The 25,480-nt window shown below is 40.0% G+C and overlaps 1 protein-coding gene across 3 annotated transcripts in view; it reads right to left on the bottom strand.

The window, feature by feature from the left end:
• The window catches only part of CTDSPL (CTD small phosphatase like), a 79,016-nt gene that overhangs the window by 5,590 nt on the left and 47,946 nt on the right, over window positions 1–25,480 (bottom strand). The window contains exons 3-8 of one of the 3 annotated variants that reach the window (XM_063416737.1): window positions 21,174–21,206; window positions 17,594–17,647; window positions 14,388–14,489; window positions 9,415–9,471; window positions 2,611–2,703; window positions 780–965 (exon numbers count right to left, since the gene is read on the bottom strand). In XM_063416737.1, coding sequence (XP_063272807.1) covers window positions 780–965; window positions 2,611–2,703; window positions 9,415–9,471; window positions 14,388–14,489; window positions 17,594–17,647; window positions 21,174–21,206 — 525 coding nt within the window. The remainder of the gene's footprint in view (window positions 1–779; window positions 966–2,610; window positions 2,704–9,414; window positions 9,472–14,387; window positions 14,490–17,593; window positions 17,648–21,173; window positions 21,207–25,480) is intronic. The other 2 variants (XM_063416744.1, XM_063416753.1) reach the window with 2 other exon arrangements.

Raw genomic sequence — 25,480 nt, forward strand, 5'->3', positions numbered from 1 at the left:
ATCCAAGAGCTCCAGCTCCTCCCCTGGCAGCTGAAGCAGATGTGAGGAGCTGTGCTGGCTGCACGGATGGAGCACCCCAGAGCTCCCCAGCAGAGCTCCTGGAGCTGACACAAACACACAGGGAAAATGCACATTTCTCCTCATTGTTCTCCCCACAGAACTGCTGCATGCCCTTTATCCTTGTTCCTAAACCCCGATGAACTTGTTGACTAACAGTTCTAATTATGGAGTTAGGACAAAAATAATAACACACAACAGGATAACAACACGTAACAACACAACAGGATCTTGATTTTTTTTTTCTTTCCCTTACCCACAAATGCAGATCTCAATAGCAACCAGTCAAGCATTAATTATATTCCCTAATAAAATATTATTCACACAATGAAAAAAAAGATGGGACTACCTCAAGAAGTTCAAGCAAACCATTCTTTCTGTAATCACTACTCCAAAGAACAGAATCTGTGCTGCAGGGCAGCTTTGTTCCCTAGAGCTAGGTCGGTTTTTCAGGTTCCACACCACTTGGTATTTCTCAGAAGTGCTGGACCTCCAGCCAGCAGCCACAGCTCAGAGCACACGAGCAGTCATGGCTGTGACACGCTGTCAAGATCAGTTTGCCCACGTCCTTCAGCGTTTGGCAGAGACCCCCAGAACCCACCTGCAGCCTAAAAAACACAGACTGACACAAGGCAGTGCTCTGCAAAGTCTATTTTCTGAATCCCAGAACCTGGGCAAGGGCCAGAGAGATGAAGTTAGGCTGGAGTGCTCTGAATACTTACTGCATTTTCAGGGTGGAAGATGTAAGATGCAGGAGAATTATCTACTATAATGACTTTACTCAGCTCACGGCCCAGTCGACTCAGATCCTTCACGTAATTCCCTCGGTGGAAAACACAGGATTCTCTAAAGAGCCTTGCCCTGAACACACCCCAGCGATCCAGTAAGTCGGCTACTGGGTCTGCATACTTAAAAATACAAGTCAGAAACGTCGAGTTAGCAACGTGCACATAAGGTGATTCACAGAGCCAGACAAAGAAGGGACACGAAATAATTTCAGATCAAATGCCCTTTTTCTCCATTTGCTTCCCTGCTCCTTGTTAATTAACTCACTTGCCTGCAAACCTGAAGTGATTAATAAAGAGATAAAGCAGAAGTAGGACAATTACCTTTGTAGAGAAGGCTAACTTGCACTCTAAATGTTTTCTGTGATTTATTGATTAAGGTTATTGAATAAAACCCTGAGGTTTTATTCTCAGGGCCAACTTAGAGTTACCCTGAGAGTCTTCTAGAGGTTGATGGATCCAGAGATCTCACCTACCATTACCATAAAACCGGCCAATGCTAATAGAAAATCAATAGGAAGCTTTTCCCCAGCTGATTTGTTTCCATGTGCCTCTGAAGATAAACTGCAGTGAACAAATCTGAGCCTGATGTGGCTCTGCCAAATGATGCCCTTGGAGCAACTGGGTCACCAAGACTCTTAAGATTACCAAATTGCATAATTAGGCCAAAAAAAAAACCAGCCAAAGATGTTATTAATAAAAATACTCATGTACAATACCAGGGAAATTCTCATTTTATACATAAGATGGTACTTTAAGTGAGGCACAGCTTAAAATCCAACAATTTACATGAACTGACCAAGAAGAAGTATCCAAATAAACTTGAACATGAATAACCACATATTTGAAAATGGTTGTTACATCTCATTGCACAACAGGAGTTACCATTTTCCTATATTTTAAACTGAGAAAAAAATTTGATGTTGAAATCAATCATCTTTTGATTATGAAATAAGGCAGAGTTTCAGTATGAAATTGGGGCGGTATTTAGGATTTTTTTCAACATGACTGAACAGTGTGTGGTAAAGAGAATACAGGGAAAAAGGCTTTATAGAAGGTCAGGGTTCTCTCCCCTTCCACATCTCTACACTAGGCTGGAGCAGAAGCTTGCTGTGCTAGAGCACTACTCAGAAATAAGCAATATCATTTTACAAACAAGACACCACAAATACAATACACTGAAGGGAAGAATTCCAGCTCAGTCTACTACTGTAACATCTACCACAAAAAAACTACCTACGAGCCACTACTGCTACTGCAGAACCAGAGGGCACAAAATATTCCTGGGGATGTTTCAAGCTCTGCAAAAAGGCCTCAGTTCCTAACTCCAGGTTGCAATTGCACCTCGACAGAGCAAGAACCGTGGGTGCCAATTTCCAGTGGGTTCTGAGTCACTGGTTGATGGTGTAGACAGGGTTTAATTTGGTGTTTTATTTCATGCCCAGCTTTAATGTGCTGCTTCACTCGCACGCTATTTGTTCTAATTTCTCACTATAACCATGGTAACTTGTGAGCCTTTCATATTGGCATCATGAGCAATGCATGGAGGCTACATTATGAGACAAGCCCATATGTGATGGTGTTACCATGGAAACACTTACCCACACACTAGCAGACAAAGTACACACTGTCAGACAAAGAAGCAGAAAAGAAGGGGAAAAATTAAGATAGTACCAACTGTGGAAATAATTATCCATAGAAAACCCAACCAAAAGTCCACTGACCAGCACCACAAGGGTTAAAGAGATGAAGGGAGCTGTGAACAAACCTTGGCTAGACTGGCTGTGAAGAGTACACATTCAAAGAGCTCTCCCATCCTCTGAAGAAACTCGTCCACGTGTGGTCGCTTCAGTACATAAACCTGGAATGGTAATGGCATTTAGGTCAGATGGTGCTCCAGGAAAGAAAAGAGAAACAAACCCAAACCCACTCCTGCAATCCCAGCACTTGAAACAGAACTTAACAGGGAAGCAGTTCAAATGAAACACTGTGGAAAAAGAAAAGCATGCAAGATAAAAGTAGAGGCCCAGTAATGAGAGACTGGCAGGCACAGGCTGCTGAGCCCCTGCTGATTGTGCAACACTGAGCAGCATCAGGAGTGCTGCTCCTTGGAAAACCTCTCCAAAGGCAAAGGGAGACAGGAGGGCTCCTCAGGAGGTGAAGACTCTGATCTCTCCACCAAAGCCACTCTGGTGCTGGGAAGCTGAAGAGCTCCACAGAAGGAATGGATCTGATGAAGCCTCTGTGATGGCAGGAATTGGGAATTCACAACAGGGATCTGTTTTCCTTCTGTGGCTGATTCTTTCATTTCTGAAATCCCATGTGCTAAGTACCATAATTCACTATGGACAGTGATCAAGCCCTCCAGCTCCACAGAGAACTTTTTTCACCAAAAATCTTCACAGCACCATGCAGAATGTCTAAAAATGCTGGGTTTGAAGTCTGCTGACAAAGTCTACAGCATTCCTAAAGAGGACCCTGCCAAAAGATGGCAAATTCCCAGGATTTCTCTCCTGCCTTCAGCACTGCTCTGCTGCCTTTTAGCACTGGCCTGGCTGCCTGCTGTTAACAACCTGATTAGCAGATATTAAAACCTCCCTGCTTCTCCTTTCAGAGCACACAAGATGATTTTGTGCCCACAGAAGACACCAACACAAGGAAGCTGCTGCTCAGAAAGCTTGGAAACAGCTCACAGTACACTGGGAAGCTGAAGAGGGGAGTATGCTTGAAAAATATTTATCTGTCTTGTTTGCAGTTAGATTAAAAGTTTGAGAGAAAACACTGGCAGCATTTTATCTTCTTTTGTTTGGCAAATAATCCCTAATACTGGAAATTTCAAGTGGAGAAGTCTGGCATAGAGCTGAATTCAGGAGGAATTGCAAGACTGATGCTATTTCAGGAATTTCATTCTTTGATATGTAAAACTAGATTAATTGTATGTATTTTACTAGATTCCTATTAGTAAGATGTAAAAAAAAATCAAGGTACCCAGAGAAAAAGCCTGAAGGAGAAAAATATGGAAACAGCAGCTTGAACTCAAGTGTAACAATTAAAGCCTTCAGCAAAAGAAGGAAAAAAGAAACTGTGAAATTGAAATTGAAAACCTAAATTTGAAAGCAAAGGGTTTTTTAAAACACATATGATGGAGCTGTACCTTAATGACTAAAGCAGAAATGTTAATTTTCCCCTTTATGCAGCATACAGATCATACCATGAAGTCTTTATCTCTTTTAAGTTATTTCTATGAAATTTATCTAAACTGTTTCTGGCCCCATAAGCATTACATTCAAACTTTGATACAGATAACAATTTATAACCCAGATTTTTTTTTTAAACAACCACAGCAGCACCTAACCCATCAAATAATTGTGACATTTTATGGATTAAAGACAGTGAACAGATGTACTTCAACACCACTCTCTTTCCAGATAATTACAGCAATGTTTCCTGTATTTCACCAGGCATAAACCAAGCAATTTCCTCTCCTATAACAATGCAATTAATTTTTCATTTAATTCCTTCTACACAAAGTTGTGCTGTAGTATTTCCTCTCCAAATTCTACCTCTGAATGTTTTGGAGGACAGAAGGACAGCTGCAGTCCCTCTGCATTTGGCTACCCAGACAGTATCCAACTTCCCAGATGTGAGAGGAAAGAGCAGGATCCAAGTTAATAGTTAAGTTCTCAATTCTTTAGCCTTAACTTTTATTCCTACACTTATTTTTGAGGGCACAAAAGGGGCACCCCAGAGTCTGAACATCATTCATGGAGAGTAAGTGCTGGAATTTAATTTCAGCGCTAATTTCCCTTTTAAAGCCCACTGCTTCCAGCCTCGGCAGAAGAAGTCTCCTCTTTGCTCTCCATCCCTATCTCTGCCCCTGTCAGTGAAGTATTTCCACTTGGAATGTAATTACAGACTCCCTGCCAAGGACCTGAACTTTGCTGCTTGCAACACAACCCAGCTCCTCCATCAGGAGCACCCCGTAAATCACCCCAGAGCTGCAGGCCCAGAGCTCGGAGCCACAGCCCGGGCTGCGTTTGCCAGTCCTTGCAATAAACACTCTTTTGGCTGTTCTTGGGGCTCCTAATTCTGCCCCTAATTCAGGATTAGCTGTGAATACACAGCATTTTTTGTTGGATGGTTTCCTTTCTGCAGTTTAGGGCTCCTGATCACCACAGAGCACTCACAGCCCCCTCTACTTGAGTTTCTCCTGCTGCTTTGCCTTAAATCTTTCCCTACTGGGATCTGGCCAACAGATTTGCTTCTCATGTTAAATGGCTAATTAATAATAAATGTCATCTCTTAAGATGAAGTCTCACCAAATTTTTCTCTTAATTATTTCCCTCTGTAAAAAGCCCCAATTCCTTCGCCTTTTTTTTTTAAACAACATTAATTCTTTTTTTTTTTTTTTTTGGCAGAACAACATATCTTAATACTCTGGATAGTTATTCTCCTTGAAGTTTTCTTTGAGAAGTCCTACTTAGAGCCTGGAAGCAACTCCAAAATGTACTGGTATCCTGGGCTACAAAATCTCTTTGGTTTACTCCACATAAAAAGCTTTCTTCAGCTGACAGTGCAGCTCTTTTCTCCTCTTCCTTCTCATTTGGAATTTTTTCCCCTTTACTTTGTTAGTGGCTGGACTTGAATGTCAATGCTGCATGGTTATTTGTGGCTTGGCTTTTTCCTCCATTGCCTGATGGCTTCAGTTGAAATCTTGAGACTAACTGGCTCCTGGCATTTTTCTGAGATTTATATACTGTCTTCAGGGCATTTAAAAAAAAATAAATCCATCCACTTTTTTTGTTTTATGCTCACTAATTTTTTTCCTTATCACAGCAAGACTTTAGAGGAATATAGTCTTCTTTTTTTGTTGTTATTTAAAATGAACCCTACTCAACACTTTAAGCACAAATCAGGCACTAGGCATGTTTCCACAGGATTCTTACAGCTGCTAATGGCAGAACACAAGCAATTATCTTTAATTGTTTTCAAGCATTTCATACTTCCACATGAATTTTCTATACCTCAAAGCAGCCTCAACCTACAGAGACTCAGCATTTGTGAACCCCAAAGACAAACCCAGCTCATTTTCAATCAATTTAACAGGACACATCAAATTGCCTTTCAAAACCAGCTTTACAATGAGGAAATGTGCAAGTAATGACCAAAAAATCTGCCCAAGACAACTCCAGCTCGTGTAATCTCCTGTTTGATGTCTCTTCTGAGCAGAAAATGCCACATGTCCCTCGTGGTCCTGTGGCTGTGTCCCAGTGCAAGTAACCAAGAATAGGCCAGTTAGAATGGATACAGCCTATCCTGGATTACTTGAACCAGGCCACAACCTTCTGCAAGAAAATCCAGGAATTCTGTGCTTTACAGGAAGGAAACTGATTATTCTAAAAGCCTTTCACCCCCCCCATCATTAAAAAAAGAAAAACAATTTTGCATATTATGTTTGAAGTATAAATGCCAAATGTTCCTTCAGCTTTCAACAATTAAAAATAAGCAATTAATTAACTCCCCCCTCACCTCAAACAACCACTTAAAAATTAGTTTTACTCAATAAACAAATGTTGTTTAAAGATTAAATTCAAAGTAACACCAAATCAAACCCTTCCTGGCTGCCCTCTTCACTCTTGGACACTAAAAGCAAGGCACAAAGCCCCTGGAATTCAATTTGGATGAAAGATGAAGGACAAGCATTCCCTAAACCCCTTCACCCCCATTGGGAAAGGGAGAAGGGATGTTAAAAAGCTGGTTTTTAATCTAGGGAAGCTCGTTTACCCCAGCACCCTTTAAGATGATGAATTGTCCTCCCTATAAAAAACACCCCAGGAGTCTTTCTGACCTTTGGATTATAAATTATATAAGGGAAAACAAATCCCCCAAACTAAAGACATTATTTTTTTAAGACCTCTGTTGATCTGCAAAAAAGACAAAAAACCAAACCCAAAGCAAACAAACAAACAAAAACAACAACAAAAAACAAAACAAAAAAACACACACACAAACCACCCCCCACACACACACAAAAAACCCAACAAACAAACAAACACAAAAAACCCCCAAAAAACCAACAAAACAAAAACCCCCAACAACCAGCATTTACCATGAAAAAATCTGTTAGATAAGTCAATCTCAAAACTCTTTCAGGAGTACAGCAATTCAGTATTCAATACAAGTTGTCTTGTATTTTTTGGTATACGAGATCTGAACAATCTCAGATAATTTCAAGTTTCTCTATGAATGGGCACCTCTGAAATGGAGTTTCCCAGTTTGTTTGGGGTTCTGCTCAAGGCAGAGTTCAAGGACAATAAATCAATAAAAATCTGTCAACCTCCTGCCTGAAAAGGTACCAGGCTCACTGGTAAAACAGGGATATGCACTATGGACAGTGTGGTTCCACAACATTTTTCATATCTTGGGGTATTTTACACAGGTAGAAATATTTCTCCATGTCAGTGATTAATTATGGGAGTTTATAAACTGCTTAAGAAAATGGACACGCATTATACGGATGACAAATCCTGATAAATGGCAGAAATTGCTCAGATCAGTTCATTTATGCTCTAAGTGACTACAGAATTACAGGTTTGAAGTAGAACAGGTTGTCAGAGATCTACAGCCTCTGTTAATGCACATCAGACTCAGCCAGAATATCCATTTTTGCCCTTTATCACAAAAAAGGCAAAAAACAAAACAAAAAAGAACAGATTCCTGAATGTCAGCAATATTACCAGAGGTATTACACATACAGGCTTTGCCTGTTCTGTGTGCCACACAAATTACCTTTACCTCAAAAATCACAAATTCCTTACAATTACCTTAATTTTCACCATCCCAATGTGCCTGAGGTATTTACCTGTTTTAGAGGGTAAGAACTTGAAATAAAGAGAGTGAAGCAATTTCCTTGAAAATCATGCAGGGAGTTTCCAGCAAAGCACAGAGACTAATTTCACTTGACCAAAGGAGAAGGAGATGCACAAACCCACTCCCTTTGTACCCAGTTGTGGGGTTTTTGTTCATTTGGAGAGGTTTTTTTGTTGCTGTTTTCTCTTTTCTCCCACATGGAGTCATCTCAGGTGCCAAACTGAATCATTTTTGGTGAAGAATCTGAGTGCTTGCAGCAGGGAATGGAAAAGCAACAGGCTTTTGAAAGGTTTGACTGTAAAACTCCAGCCTTTTATTGGGCTTTGTTTCAAAATGTAAATATGTCATCCTGACAAGCTAAGTGATCACAACTCTAAGCCATTAAAAATTCACTTTCAAAAGCATTCTGCAAAGTTTTAGGAGAGAGAATTTGTTCTACAGCACCAAGCACAACTGAAGCCCACATCAAATCAGGATTGAAAATCTCCCAAAACATCACTTAAATGTTGTGAGCATCAGCTCTGGTGAACATTATAGGTGGAAGTACCCTAGATACTGATTTTTTCTGCATAAAACAGGCACAGTGTAAAAACTGCCAAAACAAACTATTACTTTAAAGCATGTTTCAGTCTACTGACTGATATTCAGTAATCATTTTAAGAGTGACAAATACATGGAGAGTTTCTATCACAGGAAATCAGACAAAATTGTGAACTAACTTTATGATCCAACAATTAGTACAAGATGAAAATATACAAAAATTTTTGTTCAAGTAGAAATAATCCATAAAGATAATATACAAACAACATTTCAGAATTTAAAGTATTTAAAATTTCTGTGAAATCACATCTTGGGAAGGTTTGCTCCTCACTAACTGTAACATCCAACACCCAACAGAAGATGTTTCAAACAATTTACAGAATTCATGTATCAGAAAGGTTCAACTTCACATTAACCTGTTTAATTCACCTCCAGCAAGAACTTCTATGTCTGCCTGAAGAGGGGAAGTAACAGCACTGTAATTTGTTTTATTCAACCCTTCAGAAATGATTACTGATTAAAGACACCAATCTAAGATACATGGAGGAGACTGATTTTCAAATTATGGGTGTTTTGCATTTACTCAAAATCATTTCTTAGAGCCTTAAGTGAAGTTCTTAAAGAATAAGACACAGAAATCATTCTCCTCATGATTTTGTCCAGACCTTTCAAATATGCTGAAGTATGTAAGTCCTAACAGAGGAACTTGAATTATTACAGGAATAAAAGGGGACAGAAATTGAACACAGATTGCCACAAAAACTGAATAAAGATCTATTCTTCCTTTATACTTTTATAAAATATAAATGACCTTTTGTATATCAGTTACCAACAGATATTAAAGCAAACCTATGCCCTCTTTGTGTTGGAGGGAATAAAAAATGCAGTGTTCAAGCAGCTTTTTCTGGGTCCAGCAATGTTTGAAACCCCATCCTTACATCATTTCCCCTTTGAAAATGTTTTAAAATTGACAAAGAGTCAAGTATTGAAGTCCTAAGAGAGAGCCTCCACCTGACCACTCAGGGATGCCTGTCTGCATTCCAGGGTACACAGCTTCCATGCTTTGCAAAAGGAGAAATTATTACATATAAAGCAGCAAATGGAGGAAGAGAACGTTCTGGAACTCAGGACACAATGCTGAAGGAAAAAAACCAGCTCTTACCTGATGTATGGTTCCATCAATTTCAACAGGAACAATGAAATCAGCGTTGCTAATTGGCTAGAAAGAATGACAAGGAAATAATCAGCATTAAAAATAAGACTGTTAGAGGGAAAAATTCTGGGGCATAAAAGGGAAGAGTATCTACTTCTGAGGAACAAGTTAATAATCATTATTGACTACACATATCCACTCTGTGTGTGCTCTTACACTAGTCAGAAGCTCACATTGTTGTAATTCCAAATGCTGCATTTCTCTCTTCTCTCCTGTTTTTAAGTTTCATAAAATCTAGCATGCTTCACTGCTTGAATAACCCCCATTACCACTGAGTGTGTTCATCAGGAAAACATCTCTTTGGAGAAACTCTTCCATCCAGCCTTTGTGGATAAATGACCATCAAGAAAATCAACTGTGTACTGCACACATTCTACTCGAGGTCATCAATTGGTGACTAAATTAAAAATAAAGACAGTTGTAAAAGTAATACCTAATGGTTGTATTTGAATCAGCAGCTGCAATGTAAGTTGTCTAGCTAAAGGAGTCTAAACATGCCAATACTAATCAACCTAATCATGTAAAACTGCATTTTAATTCCAAAGGGAAGAGCAGACACAATCTGCCCAAGCCCTTGAATCAGTTTTTCCAGCCTGTCGAACACAACTTAATTCTCGAGACTTACTGTGAAAAAACTGCTGGTCAAGTGAAATTGCCTTGGAAAGCAGGAAAGAGACCTTGTAGACAGTCCAGGAGTGCATAATCTAATCTTGGCTAGACAGCAGGGGTAGCTGGGAACAGGCTGCTGCCAATGTTCACTGGTTCAAGGGGACACCACACTTAGGTACAGCTCATGCACTATTGTCCATTCTAAAAAACAGCCATGGGAGCACGCCTGGCTGAAGCCTGGAGCTCATTCCATCAGCTGCAGCCTGGAAATGGCTGGGCCAGAGCTGCCAAAACCAGCTTTAACATGACTGAGAACAGCCAGTATCCTCCATGGGTACTGCCCAGTCTGTAACTGGTATTAGCCAAGGTTGGAAAAGATCTCCACTCAGCTCTGTGAGATTTGTACATTCCCACCTGGTTTTCTGGACCAGGCAACAGGCTAATCTCAGGAAGCACCAAAAATGCCCCTGAAGTATCTGTGGGACTGGAAACAGACTTCAAACCCATTCAGGGGGGCAAAGGTGTGCCAAGAAAGCAGAGAAACAGCTCAGGTAAAGTGATTTAAGGAGCAGATCACAAAGTGGGGAGTCTGAACAGGTGCTCTGTGAAAAAATGGTGGGAAAAGAGGATCCTGCAGTATTAACCTGCCAGCAGCACTTTGATCCCACTCCCTGCATAAACCAGATTCTAATTCCACTGTCAAACAACCCTCCTGCCAGGAGAGCAAAATGACCACAAGAATTTCTGTGGAGAGAAACACCCTTTCTCAGGAGTAAAGAAATAAAGAAGATGGTTTGATCTGCCACCTGCAAGTGCTGGGTGTGAGGACACAGGAGAGGCTGTGTGGAATCCTCTCATCCTGACCAGCCAGGATTGGCAACCAGACCTCCAGAGCAGCTGCTGGTGGCAAATTCCATCCTCTTGCTGACCCCTGTGCTGGTGTGATCTGAAGAATCCCTCAAATACACACAGATCTATCTAGATTTTTCTTATCTGACACTGAGCAAATTCCCCTTTCTGCTCTGGAAAAAGACAGAGGGGAGGCTCCCATCTGTCCCCTGCATGAAGCCCCTCAGCTAGAGAAGACACTCTGCAGCTCCAACAGCCACAGAACAGATACACAGATGAAGTGTATCTGTTGATGCTTCACCTTAAAAAGAAACCCAAGGGAATTGTCAAGAAGCCTCAGCCAGCAGTTTTCCAGTGGGTGCCAGCTCCCTGCAGACTCTGAAGAGGCTTGCACACACTTGAAGGATTTATATATGCATGACTTCCCTCAGCAAGAGAAACACTCTGCAGCAGCAGCAGCAGAATAGGTCACTGCAAGCTGCTGAGGGTTTGAAACCCACTGATAAAACTACAGCTTTTACAGAATTTAATCCTAAAAGGAACAACATCAGTCAGATGCCAGAGAAAAACACATTCAGTGTGAGAAACTTTGTTTTCTTTTTTTCTAACAAATAAAACTCACCCTCACACTTTCTAACCAAATTACTCCCAACTACAGATTTGCTTCCCCCACTTATACTTCAGGTATTATGTTGCTTTCTTGTTGGTGGTAAGGAAAGAAGCATGGGCTGGAGTTCTGTGCCCCTCAGGGAGGGAAAGGAGGAGAAAAGTCTGCAGCAATTTGCTGGGTAAAGGTTTGTGGCACGTCCCTGCCTCCAGTGGGAACCACAGAGACAGAGGCTGGAAGGAGGCAATGCATCTCCACTGAAAATCTTCAGCTCAGTTAGAACTGTTTCTATGTAAAAAAAAACCAACACCAAAAACTTTCAGCATTTTTTATGTTCTAAAGTTGTTTCACTGGCAGTTTTGAATAGGACTACATTCCAGGCTTGCATGTGGTTTCATACATTTCATACAAAACCATGTTTACATCTCCTTGATTTAATAATTTATTATTTTTTGCTTCTATTATTGTTTTATGATGGGAATGATAACTATCCTGTCTATCTATTCCTTTTTTACTCTCGCCAAAGAACTCCAAATTTTATTCCTTTAATATGCACCTAACATGAAAGACCAGTACCTCCTTAAAGCTTCACAAATATGCAGGGGCATAAAAAGATGAGAATTACCCTCCCTCAGATGTTGCTGCTTTCATAAAGAGCACTTTAAATATTCTGCATCTCTGGCTATGTCAAAAAAACCCCCCATGTAATCTGCATTTGAAATATGAAGCCTATTTCATAACAGAATTACAAATTCTAAAGTATCAGGTGTTTTAAATAAAGCCTTTTGTACTAAAACTCTCAGGATTTATGTATGCTTTTCCAGCTTTTAAGTGGGAACCTACCTGCTTAGAGCAGACATGTTTTAATGGAAGAAAAAAACCCCAAAATATCCCCAAACCCCTACAAACTAAAAACCTACAGAAGTAACTTGACAGAGCAGAGCAGGGTGCACACAGGTGTTCAAACCCCTGCTCTGCTGGAATGTATCATCACTTTTGATGACAATTAGTGGTCTTAGTTCAGCTGAAGAATTTCCCTTCATGAAACCAAACCCAAACAGCACCACTGGGCAGTGCCAGCCACTAAACAACTCCATTATTTCCTCCAGCACTTGTTTTTTTTTATACACCTCCATTCACAGGGTTTCATATGGAAGTAACACCACTGTAACCCCAAGGTTTAAATACTGCACAAACTCCCAACATCTCCCCAGCTCTACTCACTTCACACAAAAAAGGACCAGTTTTCTTTCCCTCACACAAAACATAATTCGGTGCTCATCATCAAGCAGAAAAATATTCTGGTTTTTCCTAAATATCTACTCAGCATCATTTAAATACCCATTAAATATTATTTGAGTTAATGGGAGGATTAAAAGGAGCCCTCTAAGAAATACTCTGCAAACCTCAGTCCTACAAGAGAGATTTGCAACTGTGCCAACCATTAAACATGCATTTCTTTATAATGGTTAAAAAAAAATTAATAACCACCTAAAATGAATCTCATTTTGTTTCAAAACCAGAAAAAAATCACAGTAAAAAATTAGCCCCAGCACTCAGAAAGCAAACCTGTATTTGTACCTTTCAGGTAACAATAAGCCTAATGCTTCATTTTTATTATACACAATTAGACTTTTAAATTCAGCTTTCCCTTCTTATTTTTGCCTCTTGTTTAAATGGGAAGGCATGGCTCCTCCCTTCCCAACCAGCTGTGGTTTTTATCTCCTTAAAACGTTCCCCAGTGCAAGCTCAGTCTGGGTACAGAACACAAATATGGACTGAGGCTGGGAGGTTCCTGTACACCCCCATAAATTGTTTTATAGCATCAGGCACAATAAAGACAGAAAATTCTTCATTTCAGTTTGAGGCACAGGAATATTTGTTCTAGTATTTCCATATAAGGTTTTCTTTAAGTCAATAAAGAGAGGCTGCTGCCAAATTCTAACCACAACATGAATTACAAGTTTGCATTTTTAATACTGGCAACCATCAAGTGAAGGACTAAAAAAGTAGAGTTGATGCTTGCACTGAAAAATTGAGTGCAAGCACCTAGAGATGTGAGGGTGGTTAATCTGGTTTGGCAGTGGTAAGGTAACATTATTAATTCTTACAAATTCTCCAATCAATGTATAAAACCAGCAGATGCTTTATCAGTACTAGATGTACTAATCAGAAATGCTGTCAGTACCCTAAGCCAATTTAGACTCTTTGTATTTCTGAAGTCTCTTAATTTCAGCCCTACTTAAACAACAGAAAAAACCCAGTTCTGTCACCACTTGCTGAACTCTGGAGGGTTACAGAAGCTGCTTCTTGAAGATGAGTGACTCACCAGCAACACCTAAATGGTATTTGCTTTCCAGCTCTGAAAACTAAATCCCTACAAACAATTACAGTGATCAGACAGAAGCCTGACCTGGAAAACAAACAATAGAGAAGTGCCTAAAATCTGGTTAAAGGTACATCTAACCCAGCATAATGCTGTGCTGATTCTCCACGCTCCCACACTAACTATGGCATAATTTCAACTGCAAAAACAAAACCCTATTTTCAAAGCAACAAATTTTGGACCTGTCCAAAACACAGGTCTGTGGTGGAACACTTAAAGCCATGAAGTCAATACCTATTCCAGGCCTTATTGCAGTCAGCGTGATTTTCTCAAAAAAATAAAATTAAATTAAAGAAGCAATCTCTGTTGTTACTCCCCTGAGAGCTAAATTAGGATGAATAATCACAGGAGAGCAATGAGGACTCCCAGGCAGAAGATGGAAGAGCAGTTCAAGTGTTAAGAGGCTTAACAGTTCCTGCAGCATTCACTGACAGATTCAAGCTGCAAGAGATCCCTTTTGAATTTACTTACCTTAAATGAACTGTGCACTAAAGTTTCATCTAAATCAATGACCACACACTTCTTCCCATAGTCTGATGCTGTCAGTTCTGGCAGGAGGTATTTAGCTGGTGGCTATAAATAAAAAAAAAAGAGAGGAAGACAACAAAAAAAAAGTAAAATCTCTATGGAAGGGGCACCCTTCTGTCAACATTACTATTCTAGTAATTACTGGGAGCTGGAATACATGACTTGAAATCAAATGCTTTTCTGGGCTCAAGTTCATGTATGGATATTAATGGCTCATGCAGTTGCAATACCCATACAGACTTTTCTTTTTAAAATTCTTTTTTAAATGAGAGACTTGTTTAGAATGACCCCCAAAGCACTGGAAATTGAAATGGTAAAACACCACCACTATCTAAAAAAAAGCAAAAAACCAGGATATTTGATACAACATCTTTTTCCAGTGGTTCTTTTCCCAATGCCTGGTTTTGGTTGCTGTTATCCTATTTCCAGTCAATGCCATTTGCAGCCACGTCAGGCTGATGGACATTTACCCAAATCATTATTTCTGTTTGCCATGGAAAATTGAGGAATCCATCCTGATGGAAGACAGCTTTCCTAATTTTATCTTCCAGGACATGTCTTCACTCTTGTTTTTACTACTTATGAGGGTGGTGCTCAGCTTCCATGTGAATTATGCTCCCAGTCAAGGTATTGAAACTGCAGTGAAGAACCTAAACTGGGCTCTTCTACAGCACACTGCCCTTCCTAAAAGTGGCACCAATCCCATGAATTGAATTTTTTTCTGAAAGCAATGCAGACAGTCTCATATTCTTTGGATCATTTCCCACTTCAACACCCCAGTTTGCAATACAAATATGTTGCTTTAGACTTTGGTGCTGGATACTTTCTGAAATCACAGAAATGTGAGAAAACACTTCCATTTGGAGCTGAAACACTGCTGCCACTTGTTTTGATCAAGGAAAAGGATTAGCTTTATAGAACAGCATCAGTAGGGAGAAGCTTAAGACTGAGAGGAAATTAAATTAATTTAGACTTGGATACACAACTCTAACTCCATTCTTTTCCTATCTTTTCATCTGTTCACTGTTGCTCTGCTAAGGATTCATCATTCATCATGGGTTTGTTCTTTCCTGTGGCCCTCTGCAGAGGTCCTGGCAGAGATCTGAGGCCACCCCTGTGCAGGCAGGGGTGACACAGGTGAGGCAGGGGTGACACAGGTGAGGCAGGCACCTCTGGACACCTCCAGAGCCAGGACAGATTATTCAAGCACTGGCTCAATTCAAGTGTCACTTTGATAGATACTGGCCAACGATGCTTAATAAACTCTTCAAATGAAGCACCAAACAAATCAGATTCTGGACTTAAATGAAGTGTTTTTAGCTAAAGCAGGGGTTCTTGGGGGGATTTTTAGGAGTGTTCACTGAAATTGATTTAGTTCCTTACAATTAACATCGACAACAGATCCCTCAGCCACCCAACTGGAAGCTGCCCTGCCTGCAAACCACTTTTCTCAGAGTATTTCCTCTCAATACACATCTGACCTTCAAATTAAAACAGCTTCTGCCTAATGCCTGCACAGGCTGTACCCATCACAGCCCCTAACCAGGCTGAAATTTATATATGATAAAATACAACACTCTGGCTGGGTTATGCACAGTCCCACAGCTGCTTCAGTTCCACCTCTGCTTGCTGGCAGCTAGGACCACACCTAAAGAATTTTGGTTTCTCCCTCCTATTCAAAGCCTAAAAGGTGTTTAGCATCCCACCTCAGTTTTTCGTATTAAGAAGGTTCCAAACTTGCAACCCAAATAAAACTAAAAGCTCATTGAAAGAAAAATTCAACCCATTTAAAAACAATAGCCTTCAGAACCCATGTTCCATTACTTCTTGCCTTTGAAGATGAAAAAAGGTAGAAACATCCCAAGAAACCTTAAACATACTTTTTAAAAAATAGTTCAGCTTATTGTTGTACTCAAATCTCTTATCTCCTTTGAATTTTTGACTACATTAATCTGCACAAGCAGTTCAAAGGCAGAAATTCCTTCTGCTATGTGAATTCCTTATCAAACTGAAAATATCTGTATCTATGGAAAACATTTGGAAATATATATTCTTCCATATAAAAATGCACATATGAAAAATATGAGCACTGTCTTACCACAAGTATCTAAATTTTTTTAGCTGGAAACTGTTGCATTTGTCATCAGGAATAGGATGGGCACACACCAAGGACTACAAAATTCCAGAACTTCAATCTCTGAGAGCCCAAATTCCCTGAATGCACAGCGAGGTGACCTGTGAGTGCTTTTTTCACCCAGCTGCACCTCTGCTTTCTCAAAAGCAGTGCCTGGGAGAGGCACAGTTTACCTGTGGCACCTACACAGAGATTCTGGTCACTGCTGGAGCTCCTCTCCCTTTTCAGCTTTGCTTTAGAAGCTCATGTGCAATTATTGACCTAACTTCATCTAACAAGGGCACAACCAACTCTCCCACGAGCTCTGGCATCTTGAGTTTAACCTGATCTTGTTTCCTTAGGTTCACACGTTTGAAGATCAGAACAAATAAATTTTCCATTTCACAAATTGCAATTCTGTTGCCCTCAGCTGTGAGAACATTCAACCTCTGGTAACAGGGATAAGGAAATTATTCTGCAGCTGAAGTCACTACAAGTTGTGAGGCTGCTAAATAGCTGGTGTAGGACTTGGGGGTAAGGGATGCATTTTTGAGGCTTTTAGGAACTGAAAAGGATTTGTATGCAAAGTATCAGCCCACTTGTTTTGCTGTTCAAGCTTTCTGATCTAAAGCAATTTCCACCTGTCAAGGGCAGCAAAGCTTTTAGGCAGAAACAAGCATTATTCAACATTGTGTTTTAATTTTCTCACTAATGGCATACCCAAGAAGAGTTCTCAATACCAGATTTCCAGCACAGTTAACAGTGAATACTCATGGAAGTTTGATAATGTCTTTTCTTTTTTTACACACAGCAGTTTAAAGACATCTGAGATGATTAAGAATCTTTAATTGTGGCTAACAGCAACTCGTATTTACTATGCAACACTCCCCGAAAGGCTGCAGAAAACTCAGCAGAAAAATTACGAGTGGTTTGCTCTTCAATTCCAACAAGACACAAATTGTACACAAGTTAAGCTAGTCACTGTTTGGGATTTCTGCACTCCAGCCAGGTCTCGTGGCTGATCAGCTCAACAGACCTTGTAGTGAAACGACTGCTGCACTGCTTCAGTCCCGTGGAAATAGTATATTCCCTAAGAAAAAAAAAAAACAAAAAAGGGGATGGTGGCGGCAAGAGAACAGGACTTTTGGTTGAAGCATAAACAGCTGGTCAACACAAACCTTGCAGAAATTCACTGTACAGAACAATCAGCAGCTTTTTTCCCTGTGGGCCTGTATTTCCCACAGGTATCAAAATTAATAAGCTTTTTTTTGTTTTGTCTCTCTGTACTGGCAGTGTTGTCAAGCCTGAGTGCAGCACATTAATTTAGTGTTCGTGTCCTCCTCAGCTCACACTTTGGGCTGCACTCTGCAGGGCCAACAGCTTCTCCCAGCAGTTATGAGCAGAAATACTCTTACAGGAGATAAATTATTCCTACTTAACACAGAGCTGCCAGAAGATGCCAGCTCCTCTTGTGGAACAGGCAGTTCCCAAAATTCCTTCTAGAAAAAGTTCTAATAGGGATTTATCTAATGTAATTGAGTACAAGTGGAAAAAACCCAGTATCCCTGTGCTGAGATTTAACTTCTGCAGGGATTCTGAGGGATAATTTTGATACCACTTGTTAACAGTGGAATTTGAAGCTGAACAAAACAAGTGGCCACTCCAACTCATTTAAGAGTTGTTTAGGAGAAGTTTGACAACACCTCATTTAAGATGTTGCATGAGCAGGGCTTTGTATTTCCATCTACATCTTCATTAAAGAATATAAAATAGTGAACCTGCTTCGACTTTGTTTTGGGGGCTGGAACGAGAATCTTTTAAAGTTCCTTCCAACCCAAACCATTGTATGATTTTATGATTCCTCTACCATATTCCTTTCCAAACAAAGCTGAATAAAATCCATGAAAACACAGGAACCCTGAGCTATATTTAATAGATTTTTAATCAGGTCTATCAAAATGTGTCAGCTGGGAATGTTTTGGGTTTGCCTTTTTAAAATTTTTGTCTTTATTTCAGCCCTAAAAAAAATTAATTTTGCAGTATTAGGAAAATGATCAATTATGCTGCTGTTTAACCTATGCCTTATCTGGAAATGGTTTCAAAATATGAGCTACAAACATGGTAAAGTTCATATTTAAAAAAAACCCAAAGTAATGCTGTTTCTACTTTCTCAAGAACCTAACTTGAAGCTGGAATATTTCTTGTTTAGCAGTCATCTTTATCAATAACCAAGTGAAATTTCATATTAAGTCAAGCTTTTCAATTCAATGCAATTAATACAGGACAAATCTGATTGAGCAAAAGATCCATTTCACTGCACTGCACACATAAATGCAAATAAAAGCAATGCAAAATGCACATAAAGCAATGGAAGCTTTCAAACAGGTGACCTCAGCACACTGCCAGGTTCAATACACGATAAAAAGCACAAGAAAGCTCCAGAAATCCTCGTATTTTGACTGGAGGCTTCAATTTGAAAGTGGGGAGTGGGCAGAGCTCTTTTTAGTCACTCAGGAAATCTCTAAATGCTTGAACTGGTGACATTTGCAACAAGCCCTGTGAAAAGTAAATGTCCACTTCATTGTGCCCAAGCTCTGTGTCTGTTTAGAAGATTTTTCTCCTGGTTTGTACAAGACATTGGAGCTCACACAGCCCAGTTCTCATCCCTAGGTAGCAGAGAATCCCCAATTTCTGCCTTAATGGATCTGAAACACAAGATCAGAGTTGACTTGGAGCAAACCTTTGGGCTCCAGAGCTCAGGACCAACACCCCTCCTGTGACTGGCAGAGCAACACTTCAATTTTAGGTGTTTTTCCTAACATAACCCTGCATTTTTCCTTCCTAGCACTTCCTCCATGTGCAGCTCCCTTGTGCCTTTATTTAGATGATGACACAGTGCTGCTGGCTGGCTCCTGAGAGCCAGCAGCACTTTGATACTGGGGAGTAAATGTCACACCAGTGCCCAAGGGCTGCCTGCCAACAACGCCGTGTCCTGCTGCAAGCAGCAGCATCAGATGGCCCTGGAGAAGGGGAAGGAGTGCTTAAAGTCACCTGCTCCCTCTGAGCTCGACGTCATGGCTGCAGGGATAAGTTAATTTTATTGCCTTGTTAGTGCTGGGAATTAAAATTACAGCTGAGCTTAAGAAAAAAGAAAGGAGGAAAAAAATATATCCCTTCTTGAGTCATTCCTTTTCCTACCACTGCCCAAATCTAACAGAGCACTGCTTTAACATTGCAAAGACAGTGTTCTAACAAAGCATCTGATTTAACTTCTGTACCTGTCAAAGCTCTACTCATTTATCCTTCCAAAAATTTTGTTCTGTTTCAATTCTAATTCTGTTAGTACCTACAGTCACTCTTGGGAAAGGTTTTTATTCCAGGTCAGAGCACAGCCAGAACATGTTTCACGTTCAAATTATTCCTAGTGGAGCAACTAACAGAATTTGGCAGGTGTGTAAAAAAGAAAAGCAGTTTGGAAATCAGTATTTTCTGATTTACATTTGAGGTTCTCTATTCCTAGACTTGCAGGAATACAAATCACGTGCATGTCCATGCCTGTCTGCATACACACCATGCATGAGCCATGTCAGAAATAACAGGTAAGCAATGAGAAAGAATTTCCACCAGTTCTCCAATCCAGGAGAAACTGCTGGAAAAGGGAAGATGTGCACAGTCACAGGGATTTCCTGGCACTGCTGCACACACAGGGGGCTTCTCACAGGAGGTTTTGGAATGCTGGGCTATGTGAGAAGGGAGGGAAAGGAGAAAAAGAATCTTGGGAATATCCAGGTCTTTAAAGGCTACCGAATATCTCAGACAAGAGGGCTGGGTTATTATCTCCACACATCAGCACTGCTGTTTTCTGGGAAACTCTGCAATGATGAAGTATTGTAAACAGCAAAGGAACTTAAAAAAAAACCCCAGTATTTTCAGCTTTACAAAGCCTAAGCCTTCATCCTTGTAAAAAAACCAAAAAGAGCAGCTTTTTGACCAAAAAAGGTTAAAACTAATTAAATTAAAAGCTTTAGTTTGAAGGACTTGGGTTTTTTTTCTTCCTTTTATTTAGCTTTGAAAAATAATTCAGATGCCAAACAGCATTCCAAGTTTAATCCAGGGAAGATAAACAGAAATATTATGGCCCATAAAGCAGCAGCTGATACCAAGAGCATCATCTCAAACAAGTGCAGTAATGAGCAATAGTCAGTGTGCTCTGTTTCATAACATGACTTATTTCAAATAAATTATGCAGTTTCCAACTCTTCTTTTCAACTGGAATATAGGGGAAAATGAGAGGAAAAGGTTTTTGTAATTGTGTCTCACATAGTGAGGATGAGTCAACTTTTGCCTCTGTTGAAATAAAAATCTTTCAGACTACTTCATATGTGTTCAAAATGCTAAAAATTCAGATGAAACCCAGATAAAACCCAAACTCTTCTTTCAGTCCCTGTAGAAGACATGCAGTTCAATTCACCTCTGGGGATACAACATTACAGACAGAACATAAAATCTTTTTGTTAACATGCAACACAAAACAGACCTGTTAGACTGCAACATAAAAATGAATCAAAGCAAAAGTCATGAAAATTATTAAAAGAAAAAGGGATAAAAATACATACACTTGGTATAGGCATGACCTGCATCTGGTCACCCTGGGGAAAAAGAAAAAAAAATCACTGTAAGGGTAATGGCTTTTAAAGGGTAGAACAAAGGTCTGGAGCAGTAAATGTAGCACTCAAACATTTTAAACCAAAAGTTCAAAGTATTCAAGAAACCAGGGTAAAAAAAAAAATAAAACCAGGGTTTTGCATTTTAGTTGCTGAAATGATCTGTTAGTATACTGGCATTTATGATTTTTAGGAGACTGGACTGATAAAACCCATGCTATGATTAATAAGAGATGGCAATAAGAAAGTACCTGTATTTACTGGAACTTTTTCAGCTTTAAAATCTACAAATGGATGTATTTGTCAATTTTCACTGCAGCAGCAAGAGGCTGAGCCAGCAGGGCAGAACCCCACTCCTGAATTCAACTTCATTTGAGACAACTGACTTGAAAAAAACACCATTTTCACTTAGGCAACAGCAAAATGTCTGAGAAGGACATGATGATGTTAAATTAATCCAAGGAATCCCACTGTCTTCATCCAGCACTACCAATGCTGTTCCCATGGTCTCACTTTTGCACTGCACTTGGGAGAAGGCAGGAAATTCTTGATCTTTCCTTCTCATCCTGGGACTTCCAGAAACAAGGACAGTTCCAAAATGGCCAAAGCCCGGCTCAAATGTGAAACTCAACTCAAACTCTCACTCAGAAGTGTAAGAGATTTCTGAAGCTGGAACTCTATTTTCTCATCTCTCTAATCCTTCAAAACCAACTTTGTTTTCTGATGGGAACAGCACATAAAAAAAAGGAAGCTGATCCTTCTAGCATAGATGTTGCTTGGGTAGATGATTTTATTCTTTAGTATTTGGACAACACAGGCTCTGATCTCCAGCAGAGGAACTATTGAAAGGGCTGTTTTCAACACTAGAACAGCCTCTTCCAGCTCAAAAAGCCTCCTGCTTATTTGTTTTCAAGTCTACCAGTGTTGACACATCACTGACAAACAGAAATAATTCCGTATTATTTTTAAAGTGCTCTTTTTAAGTGCTGCTCAGCAGAAATTTTTACTGAAGTTTGCCCAAAATCCTGAGAAGCTGAAGGAGCAACTGAAGAGCAGCAACTACCATGAACTATCAAAAACTTGGCACAAGTAAAAAGTACCTGATTTCTAGAAAAACACACAAACAGAAGTTGGTAAGAATCCAAGTTTTCCTCAGGGTAACAGCAGTAAGAACAGAAAAACAAAATATAATTCAGTACATTAATGTCCTGTTAGTGGAATTGACTTCATGGGAATCCAAAACCAAAGCTGCTAAAGGACTTGCATTACTGTTTACCTAATTTTTCTCACAGAATTTCTTAAATTAAATTTAAAAAAAAGGGGAAACAAGCAAATTTCTTAAGAGGAACCCTGGAACTACCTATGCAAAAATCAGAACAGTAGTAAGAGTGATGAGAACAGGAAAAACAAGCAGAAAGAAGAGCAAGAGTCTGCTGGGAAAGCGAAACTGTTCATGAACAGGCAAATGCTTCTTAAAAACAATCCTGGCTCTGGGAAACTTCTTGCAAGTGTCCTGCCTCATTTCCTACTGCCTTGGAACAGGAAGGGAAATGGCTCACAACAGCATGGTTTGAAAGAGATGACAGATGAGCGCATTTGTTGAAGGCTTTCCACGAGCTCCTGATGTTGGTAAGAGAACAAAGCTGTTCCTAGAATGCCAAAATTTCCCTATTGTATCCCTAAGACAACCCAGGAACTGATTTGGCCCCAGCCATTGAAATAATTTTTTTTTTTCCATGGGTTTTATTTTTTCCACGCTATACACAGATGGAATGATAAATCCTATCTTTTCCTTTAGCTGCGTAATTTTCAGTTTGAAACAACAATTTCCAGCACTGTGTTCCTCACTAACACTGCCTATGGTCATGGGTGGCCTCAATGAGCACCAAGTGACAGGCCACAGTATTTTGCTTTTTTTCAGAACAGTCTGTATTCAGAGGTAAGGAGCTATCTCACTTTAGACAAGAAGCTGACCAAAATAACAGATTTATCCCATTTGTTTCTTTAGCACAAAGCTTGCTCTGGACCGTGTTCTTTAAAAGCAGTAGTACAGTTATTATTTGACACTTGAGTGATCTGATGAACTCTCTTAAGCTGTTGATTAAGAAGACTTTTTGGGAGGCAAAGAAGACCAGAATGAGAAGGCAAAGAGAGGAATCAAACACAGCTATGGAGAGGAGATCTTTTCTAAACACACCTTCCATACCACATCTTGATGTGACCAACAGAACCAAACACAGCAAAGATTAGGCAGGAGAAAAAGCACAATGGTTTACTTCAATCTCAGCTATCCTCCTCCCCACTGGAGAGTGTTTTCCATGTCTGCTCAGAAAGCTGTCACTGATGGTGTCTCCATCACAGAGCTCACACTCCTGCTGCTCCTCGAGGTCCCCAAGATGATGCAGATGCCACTTTGAGCCCAAGAATGTGCTCCCCACAGGCTGCTCTCCTCATTTTGCTGCGTGATTTTCATGTGGGACAGAGAGAAGATTCTATTCCCTGCACTGTGTTATAAAGAGAGATCCCTGAAGCAGAGAAGAGTGTTGGAGACACAACCACAGGGCGTCTGCACAGCTTTCCTGCATCACCTGGGAGAGGATGGCATCATGCAGGGGGGAGAAGGAACCCCAGCTTCTGGGGAAAAACACCACGAAAGTTTTGGGAAATAAATTTCAAAATTTGGGGGAAATAAACCAGAAATTTGGGGAAATTAACCCTGAAATTCTGGGGGAAAAAAACCGCAAAACTGGGGAAATAAACCAAAAAATTTGGGGGAAATGAATGCGGAATTTTGGGAAAATAAATGTGGAATTTTGGGGTAATAAACTGCGAAATTTGGGGAAATGAACCACGAAATTTGGGTGAAAAAAACCCTGAAATATGGGGAAAATAAATGCGGAATTTGGGGAAAATAAACCCTGAATTTTTTGGGAAATAAACCTGAAATTTGGGGGGAAAAAAACCCCCAAATTTTGGGGGAATAAACCCGCAATTTGTGGGAAATAAACTGCAAAATTTGAGGGAAAAAAACCCCGAAATTTGGGGGAAATAAACCCGAAGTGTTTATTGAGTGGAGTGAGGTGGAAATGCAGTGACAGGAAAAGCAGAGGGAGCAGCTGCTGCCCCCAGAAAAAGCCTCCTCCTAGTTCTGTCTTCTTCCCTGTTGAGTGTGCATCAAGAGCTTCTCGTCTAACCCAACAAATATAAAAATCCCTTTCCTCATTCATGCTTCATCTCATTAACTGGAGCCATCTGCCTGGTCTGGATCTTGCTGTGAAACAAAAGCAAGGATGACTCCAGTGGAAGTGGGTTGAGAGCAAAACAGCAGAGTGCCCACAGACTTGTCAGGGCTCCCTCACCCACCATAACTGAAAGCAAAGGGAAGAAAGAGTTTGTATCTTGCTTTTCTCACCCTTCTCCATCTGGACTCCCCTTCAAGCCTGAGTGAATGAAATGTGTATCCACAAACACCTCAAAAGTCAGGTAACAAATTTACCCAGAAGAAAAAACTGACATCCAGAAAATACAAAAATCGAGTCAAGTTGCTAAATGAAGAACAAAATTGAGATCTGAATTTATCCTGAAGAAAACAAGCCACAATTCTCTCTCCTAACACCTTAAAGAAAAAAAAAGTGTCTGGAAGGTGTTGGGGAGCTGCCTGCTGCTGAGGAGGCAGGAAAAATTTACAAAGGAGTTTGTGAGGCTGAATATTTTGTGTTCCCAGTGACACATCTGGCTCAGCACCGAGCTGCAGGCAGGCTGATATCCCCATTGTCACAGATATCACATCTTACAGTGATGTGATTCTGCTGTGCTGAGTAGCTGCTGCATTTGAAGGGAAATAAATACGCCACAGTTTCAGTAAATACAAGTTATTATTGAAAAAAATGTTGTATTGAAACTTTAGAGACAGAATGGACCATTGATTACCAGTATTAGAGTCACACTTGGACAAGCTCTGTGAGTAGAAGGTTTAAAAGTGAACTCAACACTTTAAAGAAGTTTTTGGGCTTTTTTTTTCCCCACTTACAGAATAGAATTCAACATTGAAAAGAACTGTTCAATCAAAACCACACTCAGTTTGGTGTTTCCTCCACTCCCATGAAGAAGTGAGAGAACACTTGACATGTCAAGCACCATCAAGCCACATCAAGAAGCACTGATTAATCTGAAGCACTGATTTCATTTTTTTTCTATTAGAACCAAATAATAATAACAGTAGGAGTTGTCTTACACATCACAATTACTTTGGACAAAAT

This window comes from Prinia subflava, chromosome 1 (assembly GCF_021018805.1).
Source record: "Prinia subflava isolate CZ2003 ecotype Zambia chromosome 1, Cam_Psub_1.2, whole genome shotgun sequence".
NCBI classification, from domain to species: Eukaryota; Metazoa; Chordata; class Aves; order Passeriformes; family Cisticolidae; genus Prinia; species Prinia subflava.